Source organism: Excalfactoria chinensis, chromosome 18 (genome assembly GCF_039878825.1).
Source record: "Excalfactoria chinensis isolate bCotChi1 chromosome 18, bCotChi1.hap2, whole genome shotgun sequence".
NCBI classification, from domain to species: Eukaryota; Metazoa; Chordata; class Aves; order Galliformes; family Phasianidae; genus Excalfactoria; species Excalfactoria chinensis.
Genome location: NC_092842.1, coordinates 4,016,871 through 4,026,455, shown reverse-complemented (window position 1 = coordinate 4,026,455; position 9,585 = coordinate 4,016,871). Strand labels below are relative to the sequence as shown.

Here is a 9,585-nt window from a genome sequence, read left to right as displayed (position 1 = left end):
TCTTTTGAAGAAGACTCTTAGAAATGGTAACATCAAGTTACAGTTAAAGGTTCTTTAATTCCTTCCAATAGAAGGATAGCTTGAAGGTACATCAGAAGTGATTTCAGGTTTTCTTTTGGAAAAGAAAAAAAAAAAGGAAAAAAAAATAAGACATGGCTTCAAAATTCAGGAACAGCATCAGATAAACAAAGTGCGACCATTATGCACCTGTTCTGAAGTGGTACAGAGAGAAGCTTACAGGTTCAAACAAATGGCATGAATGACTGAGAAATCGATCCAGATAACGCTTGTTTACAGGGACAAAACCTGTATTGACAACTATGAATAGGCATACATGTTAAAAAACCTGACTATTTACACACATTTGCTTTCTTTTGGCACTAGAAATTACAGACGAGAGATTCCATTTTATAGCAATTAAATTTCAAGCTTAAAATAACCTTCAAGTCGTTTAAGTCATTTAAGTACAGTAACTTTAAATTGCCACAAATTCCACATTTTAACCCTGGAAATTCAAGCCATAAAGCCTAAATTCAGCTTCCACCCGTGACAAGTTTCACTCAGTAGGATCAACTGCATGTGAGGAGCTCAAGCAGCACTGGAGAATTAACAAGAGATACAGATGCTTAATAGAAATTAATCTCCCATTCCTATCCATGGTGGACATTACCTCTAAATGCTTATTTTTTTTTAATGCATACAGATTAAATCAAGTAAAAATGGGCACCCGTTACTTATACTCAGTCAAATTAGACATCATGTCAACAGTCAGAGCGCATGATGCCCACCTGCAGTATTTCTTCAGTGTTGGCGTTACTCCCTATTCACTTCTATAGTTAGAAAATAGTATTGAAGATTACACTTCAATATGGTTTACTTTCTCAGTGCATCAGTTTACTCTTCAGCTGTTGCCAGTAGTAAACCCTTCTGTTTCACAGGAAAATCAGCATCAGAACAGCAGCAAGAATGTTTTGTCATCCTGTAGAATCCACATGTAAATGGATAAGGAAACCTTGAAAGAAGCATTGGAATATCCAGACTTTCCATTTCCTGCTCACGGCATTTTGACTTTTCAGAACAGTTCTTAGAGGTTTTCTGATAGTAACAGACACGTTAGCAACAATGGCACGGTTGTTTTTTCCCCCACAAAGCATTACATTAAGACTAGCTAGATTCTTTCCCTTGAAGATCTACAATCAATGAGGATGACATAAAAATTAACATTTGTGAGGCATCAGGGCAAGTAATAATAGCACATCAACCCGTCACCACAACAGGCACTGGACTTCTATCTTATAGCAAAAGGAATCTAACAAAAAAAGTATAGGCTTCTTAATTTTCATTTGTTTTCTCTCTAGATTGCAAAAAAAAACCTTTACAGTTGACATTTTCATTTGCTTCGCAAGCAGCAAGACTTGAGCAGAAGCTTTTGTTGAGATGGAATAAAGTAGATGGTCTTGTTTTGCACTGATCGCATGCAGACGGGATGTTGTGTTGCCTCCGGTAACCGGACTGAATCCGAGATGGACCCAACGCTTATAGAATACTCCCCCCTTTCCTATGTTATCTGGGCATGTCTCAAGCAGATGAATCTTGCTCTGCTAAGTGTATTCTTTAGCATTAAAAAGAAAAAAAGAATTTGATTACAGCAAATTCTGTGAGGAAAAGGAATCAGAGAATATAAGAGCAAGTCTTCCCAGAAGACAGTCTCCTCTACACATCCAAAGAGATCTAGCTGTTTGAATTTCAGATTAGCTAATACAATCCTTTAAATATTTCAAAAGCACAGCATGTTAAAACAACTTTCATTACACTTTGTGAAATACCAACAACCTCCATGTGAAATCATTACAAGCCATTCAAACACAATCTCTTAACGTGGGGGGGGAAAAGTGTCTCTAAAGCATATTTACATGCTGCTACCAAGGAGAGAAAGCAGTAAGCAGCAGCTCCTTTGTACAAAAGCTCCAAGGAATCTTGATAACTGAAGTAACCCAAAGAGTTTCCTTGCTCTATTTATTTTCACCTGAACACAATATCCAGAACCACAACAAATCTCCCTAGAGCCCATCCCATCTTTTTACTCTGAGTTTGCACAGTCTTCTCATGCAAACTGATCTACTGCAGGTACAGCACTCCGAGTTACTACTAGAACAGCTGAGTCAAGTGCTTTTTAGTTTTGCAGAACATGAACATACACTTGATCTTCATACAAGGCAAACATACGCACTACAGCCTCAGCTTATGGCTGCCACATAATTCAAGATACGGAGTGCACAGCAGAAACTGCCAGACGGAGCACTTCCCAAGTACTGCCATAACGGAACCTGAACTATCAGTCCATGGAACCACAGGGTTGCATTGCACTACAGAAACACTGACCAAACGCCCCCAAAAATGCCACCAAACTACGTGCAGGTCCAAAACAGAATATTACAACTGTTTCTTTCAGTGAAGACCAACCAGCCCCTTTGTGTACACATTTAGTTTTATTGTAACAAAGCAACTTGTACACTTTAACGTTTAAAACTGAGCATCTTTCTTTCCTTTCCAGTGAAACAAAAAAAAAACAAAAACAAAAACAAAACAAAAAAAACCCCAAAAAACAAAACAAAACAAAAAAAAAAAAAGAATTTAAAAATAAACAAGAACAAAATTACAATAGAGAATGTCAATTCCAAATAAGATCCTACAGGTTCTGCTGATTCTCCATCAAGTGGCAGGGCTCAAAGTCATCATTAGGAGAAGATTTTATTTTAAAAGTGTCATCTTAAACTGCAAGGATGTTTGTTAAACATCACAATTAAACATGCCAAAGGAGAAGAAGCCATGTTGTCAAAATGCCCACTTACCCCACCCACACATCCGAAACCCACCCCAGGCTGACCTTCTATAACCCCATTTTTTTATTTATTTTTTTTTTTTAGCTTTTTCTTTTTTTTTTTAAACAAGAGAAAGTAGACAGATACATGTTGGTAAATGCTAACTGTCCATATTCACATAGAGACACAGTGTAATCTCTGAGCCCAATATACAGAGAAAGAAGGAAAAAAGCTAGATTCTATGCACTACTACACAGGGGCCTAGCACTCTTCAGCTTCCAGCAGAGTGAAGGGAGCAGAAGGTTTTCTTTTTTCCCACAGAATATGGTGTGTTGATTCCATAAACAGTTTTTTTTGTTTTGAGACAGAAAGGGATAAAAATGAACTTGAAACAGAAACCGGTAGATTCTTCTCCACTTCTCCACCTTCTGCTCAAGGTATTTCCCCCAAATTAAATTGTGAACCATGGTGTAGAGGAGAGAAAAAGAGACCTCAAGAGAACAAGGAGACTGAGCACAAGAAAAAAAAGACAGCAACTTGCTCCCAGGGACTGGAGAAAAATTAAAAAGGTAAAAAGGGAATTTGGAATCCATCAGTGTTCAATTAGTCATCTTCTCCTTCATCCTCCTGTTGAAAGATAAACAACAATTAAAAAAAAATCTAATCGCTAAACTCCAGATCGCATCAACTTTCAAGTGCGGTAACCAGAATGTTTTGCTACCCTGAAGCCTCCAGTCCTGCAGCATTACTCATAGCACTGTGTGATCATCCGTCTCCCTTCACTAACAGGGACACTTGTGAGTTACGCATCTACACAGAGGTCAGGCAGCACTGTATGTCCCGCTGAAAAAACAGTTCTGAAGAAGGTATCGTGACTTACAATCACTGACATTCATTATTTAGAAAGGGAATTAATTCTTTGCTGTTTCCTTTTCAAATCAAAAGAGCAAAATTCTGCAACTTTCAGACTCTAACGTTCTAGGTTACTGCCCATTACTCAGCATACAGTGCCTGCTACTCACAGCATTCCTCCTGCCTCAGTAACCAGAAACAAGCAGTCAGTTTCAACTTGCCAACACCCTGAGTGCTGTCTCCAGAATCCCACTTGCCACTAAGCAAAACTTAATCCCTGAACTCAACAAGTTCCAATAAGCCAAAATGAACCAAGAGGCAAGAGTTACAGAACTGGATGCATCAACAAAAGCTATTTACAAGTAAAGTGTTGCTGTAATGCTCGCTAATTAATGATTTGATTAAGCTAGAGCAGATACTAATATCTAATTCATCCAGAGCGCTTTCCTTGCAGGTTCACTCAAACTAGGTTATCTGCACACTCAGATACACAAACGTACTTACCACAGCACAAATACTGTAAGTGAAAGCAGTCATAGTCCTGCTTCTCTCCTTCTAAAACTTTGTCAGTGGCTGTACAGAAAATTACCTTTACACCAATGGCTCAATATTCTCACAAGAAAGTCCCTCTTTTAAACTGATTTGATTCCCATAGATCAAAGAGAGGGAACAGGTAAAAGCTGAGTGCTCACCTCTCCTTCCTCTCCCTCATCATCATCTTCATCTTCTTCTCCCTCATCTTCATCTCCTTCTTCATCAATATCCTCCAATCCTTCTTCCTCTTCATCATCATCATCGTCTTCCTCTCCCTCCCCTTCTTCATCATCCATATCAGGAACCTTAAAGACACATACAATAACTACAATGATCAACTTCACTTTTACCCGCACAGCGCTTCTGCGGGTATCGATGGACAGCACAGCGCTATCCTTACCAAGTAGTACTGTAATGGATTTGGCCAGATGTCGTCCTTGATGACCTCCCCTAGTTCATCTGCACCTGCATCAGAGTGATCAGTGAACCAGGTAAAGAAACTTTCTGGTTCTTCATGCTGCCTCTTCCTACTGGCTTTGTTCTGTGTCTGGCTTGAACGTTTTGTCAGATCCTGAAAACAAAATTAACAAGTTCTCTCAATACATTTTTACACTTTTGTGTGTTCCCCTCCCTCCCTCCCCCCCACAAAAAAGTAAAAACATGAGCACCAGGTAGAAACATGCTTGTCTAAATAACCTAAATATGTCATTCACTCCACCTTTCAGGGAAAGAATCTTAAAATGAATGTTTGGAACCATAGAGATTCATAGCAAAAGGTATCACTCAGCAGCAAGCCTACTCGCTTCTTCTAATGACTCCATTGACACACTGCAGATACACGAGAACGTGCACTTCCTTTATGCCTCCCTGTCATGGGAAGTAAACAAGTGTTTACTGGAATGCCAAACTTAAAATAGCTTAATACTGCTCTAGAGTTGTTGTGATTGCAGCTCAATGCTACAACTACCACATCAACACGCAGCTTAAGTTCAGTCTCCACACTTGGAAGCTGTCTTTAACTTAACACTGAGATGCAGACCTGCCTGGTGTTCTTATCTTAACATGCTCTGCTTTGAAGTCTTCAGGACATTCTTTGTGATAAGCAATTAAAAACGCACACACCGCAGAAATGTATGGTCACAACAACATCCATCCACCACATCAGCCCAAATGCTTTTTAAGTTTGCAACAACCTGATGCCTAAGTTTGAAAAGAATGCAACTATCTTGTATTTAACCCACTCTTTCTTTGGTTAGAAGGTAACTCAAAACTTCCAATGTCTGTTTTCTTGATAGAATCCTAGCATTTATAGGCTGGTATTATTTCAATGAAGAACTATACCAAAGTTCACATCAATGCCGTGGTGTATTTTAAAGACCATTCAGCTACTTCAGACTAAAACTGTAATTTCTGCTCAGTTGAGCTACTGTACAGGATGGAGAATGAACTACGTATCTCCAAGCAAGCGTTGCAAAGCATGAACTACATGTCATAGAAAAGAGGAAGAGACAGCTGCAGTTCTGAAAAGAAGTCAAAGGAACAGAAATGCAAATGATGGTATCACAGCAGCTATTGCTTCTCCCAGACACACTTACACACCTTTCCAGATTTCCATTTGATCTCAGTAGATTTTGAAGATGGGTCTCCGCTTTCATTCAGGTGGAACTCTTTGGAGAGAACTTTATTTTCAAAGTATGGATTCTCATCAAAATACTGCAGAGTTGAAAGCAAAGAGTTACAACTCACAGATTGTAATCATATCGTGCCAAGTCAAATCTGGGACTAAATAGACAACTGAAAAGATTAAGTTACCAATTACAACCCCATACAAGACTACACAGTCACAAGCAAAGGAAGACTCAAAGTACTTACAAAATCTATTCTGTAACCTGATTTGATGTCTTCAAATTCTGTCACCTCAACTCTGGTCAAATAATGCAGTGCCTCTTCGTCTTCTTCTCCCAGCAGTGCAGATACTAAGGTAGAATTAGGAATACCAAGTTAACAAAGCTGTTCAACGTATGTCATGGACATGAAATATAGGAAATTTACACTGCATAAGATCAGAAAAGCAACATGTTTGAGCCAACTTCTTGTGGCCCGTTTTTTGAGACAGAAGCCAGAGAACAGACTATTAGCAGCTGTATTTTCTTTAAAGGGGCCGATCGCTTGAGGAAAGTATGAAACTGGTCATTTAAAATACAGGAAGAAAATTGCCACGGAATTCTAGTGACCAACATGTTCCTTCGGTTAACAAATGCAAGAGCCAAAAAGTTTATAAAATGTGCCCTGCGACAAAAGGAAGAGTTTGCATATGAAGCGGGCTTCTGTGTAAGTGCATGCCCAGTAGCACTGCTAGAAAACACTCAGAACTACAAGAGCCTCACATTACAAGCAAGGAAGCATTGAATGTATGGAAACAGAGGGCTATGAGCAATATACCTTGCGGGTGGTTGACAAATGTTGTTACCCAGAAATTTGGGATTTTGGCGATCAATTCTGACCTCTTCTGGAAGAATGGTTGGCGGAGTTTGTTGTATTTCTGTTCTACTTTCAAGATTTCCTCACTGGCTTGTTCATTCAGTCTGTAATACAAAGAACCAAGCTAACCTCACGAGAGAAAACTTAAAGATGCATCACCAGCAGTTTAGCAGCAAACTGAACAAGCTTCATTACAGCAGTCAGAAGCTCAAATATAAAACAGAGGCTCAAACCTGGTAAGAAACACCCTACCATAAGTAACCACGCACATCTTAATCGAGCATTCTAAGCATATTTTATGCTTTGCAGCATTACATGAGAGGCAACATGAAGTAGTATTCGACGCCTTACATGCTTTGTTGGCAAGACACCTGTTGATGCGTACTGCATAACACTATCACCTGCCATGTATCATTTCGGGGCAGGTAAGCATGACTATAGGAAAGCAACTTTGGACCCCACATCAGCAGTCATAAGACTTAATTGGCTTCGTAAAAGACAGAGCCCTGAAACCACAACTGTTCCACACAGCCCAAGCCTGAGTGATCATCTGCACTCTTAGCAGGACTGTGTGCATGCAGATGAGACCCAGATAAATAGACACAGAAACCCCCACTGCCTGGGGAAGTTAAACTAAATTTGCAGTGAAGTTTTCTAGCTACAAACACACAACGGCAGGATAACAAATACTTACAATAAAGCTATCAGTTCAACCTCACTGCTTAAAAGCATGAGGATACTTCTGCAAAACGGCACACGCGTTAACAAGCAGTAAGCAATAAACCTCTAAGCTATCACAGTGAATTTAGAAATACAAACACAAGTTGTATATTACCAGTTCAAAACTGGTAACCAAGAAATGGAGGCACTTCTTCCACATGTTGGTCATACACCAGTAATTGTTAAACACAACAAAACCCATGGGGGGAATCTGAAGGGACTGGGAACCACTGTCAAGCACTTCACGGAACGTTTTTATTCTTTGAAAGCTCTTACTTTCTGCTAAAGAAAAATGAAAGCTTTGTAATGTTTACCTGTCTATTTCATTCTGTACTTCATCAATGTGTTCAATTGCTTCCTGTTGCTCTTTTTCTGAAAAATAAATGAAAATGCATCAAAATCCCTCAATTCTTGAACCTGAGGAACCACTTTGCGTTTTCTCTTCAGACCTTTTCCAGTGACCGACTGCAGAATCACAGGCATTCCTATTTGGTGCCTTAAGCACTACCAGGCCTTTGAGTTTCACCTCCTTTATGGTGAGGTACGGCTGAAGTGCCACAAAGTTCCCAGAAATGGGACTCCTCACAAGTTTACCTCCAAAAATCACAGCTCAAATTCCTCAATATGCTTTTAGGAACCACTGCAGGCAGTAAGTGAATGGGGAGAGATACTAACGATTTCACTACGGAGCTGCAAGCCTCAGACCAATAGATTTCAAGGGACGTGCATTCAGTAATTCTGAAGGGACAGAAATATCGATGGAAATGGCCCAGCTGGGAGCGCTGTGCCTTCTAAAAGCCGACAGGCACAACGATGGGTCGGTTCGGAGGACACGACTCCGAGGTCACGCTCGGTCGGGTCAGTTCTCATCACCGAGTGCCCTCGGACCCGTCCGGCACAGCTCTCGGTTACAGGCCGCCCGGTTACCCACCGCGCCCGGGGATGAATGAGCGGCAGCGCGAAGGGGCCGGCGCGGCGCGCTCAGCGCCTCCCGCACGGCTCAGCTCTGCCCGAAAAGAAGCACGTGTGTGACCGCAGCGTGCGGCGGGCTGGGAGGAAGGAGAGCGCGGCGCCCTTCCCCCGGCGGCGGCACACGGGAGGAAAGCCGCGGCGCGGCGGCGGCCTTTAGAAGCGCGGAGCCGCCGCACGTGGGGAGGCGCGGGCGGTTCGCTCGGCCGAGGACCGCGTGGCTCCGCGGCGGCGCCGCTCCATCCCCGCGCGGCGGAGCGGCACCACGCGGTAGAGCGGCGCCGAGAGCGGGAGGCGGCCGAGCATCATGGCGGCGGAGCACAATGAGGCGCCGCGGCTGCCGCTCCGGGAGGGAGGGGAGAGCTGGCTGGGGGCTGAAAGGGGGGGGGGGGGCGGGGGGGTCCCGCCGCTCCGCCGAGGCCGCAGCGCTCCCCCGGCCGGCCCCGCCTGCGCCCGCGGGGAAGGAGGCCGGGCCGGGAGCGGAGACAAAAGGGCGCTAACATGGCCTCCTCCTGCCGCCGCCGGGGCCTGCACATCCGCCCGGCCGGCCCCGCGCTCTTCCCGCCTCCGGCCCGGCCGCGGCCCGTGCGCTCGGGGAAAATGGCGGGCGGCGCGAGCCGGAGGCCGCCATTCCCTTCCCGCCCCCGGCGCGGTCTCACCTGAGGTCTCGTCGGCCCCATCGTGGTTGGAGTTGAGCTCCTTCTTACTGACTTTGGCCGCCGGCGCCGACATGGTGATGGTGCGGAGCGGAGCGCGCAGGGAGGGAGGGGGCTGTAGCGGGGCTGAGGGGGGGGGGGCCGCGCGCAGACTCCTCCTGCTGCCGCTCTGCTGCCGCCGCGCTGCCGCCCTCCGCCGCCTCCTCCGCCCGGACCTGGGGCTCCCGGATCACAGGGGGCGGCAGCGGCGCTCGCAACGCCTCGCGCTCCCCTCGGCCAGAATCGCCGCCACCGCCTCCTCCTCCTCCTCCTCCTGCTGCTGCTGCTGGCGAGGGGCGGGCGGCGCGGAGCGCATGCGCAGCAACCCCCCCCTCCGGGGCACGGGGGGGGAACGTAGGCCGCAACGCGCAGGCGCACCTCGGCCCCCTCCCGGGCGCTGCGCGGCGGGCGGCAAAGGGCGCAGGCGCGTTCCGCTCCGCTCCTCTAGAGGGGAAGAGCGCGCCGCCGCGCGCAAGCGCCGATCCCGCCTCCCGCCGCGGGCGGCACAGCGC

At 45.0% G+C, this 9,585-nt stretch overlaps 1 protein-coding gene across 1 annotated transcript; it reads right to left on the bottom strand.

The window, feature by feature from the left end:
* Positions 1–2,472: 2,472 nt before the first annotated feature.
* SET (SET nuclear proto-oncogene) lies at positions 2,473–9,260 on the bottom strand. The gene is made up of 8 exons (XM_072352532.1): positions 9,038–9,260; positions 7,724–7,781; positions 6,651–6,793; positions 6,081–6,184; positions 5,808–5,921; positions 4,609–4,779; positions 4,367–4,513; positions 2,473–3,449 (listed from the first exon to the last, which is right to left on the bottom strand). The coding sequence occupies exons 1-8, from the start codon at positions 9,108–9,110 to the stop codon at positions 3,426–3,428; spliced, it is 834 nt and encodes a 277-aa protein (XP_072208633.1). The 5' UTR covers positions 9,111–9,260; the 3' UTR covers positions 2,473–3,425.
* Positions 9,261–9,585: the final 325 nt, after the last annotated feature.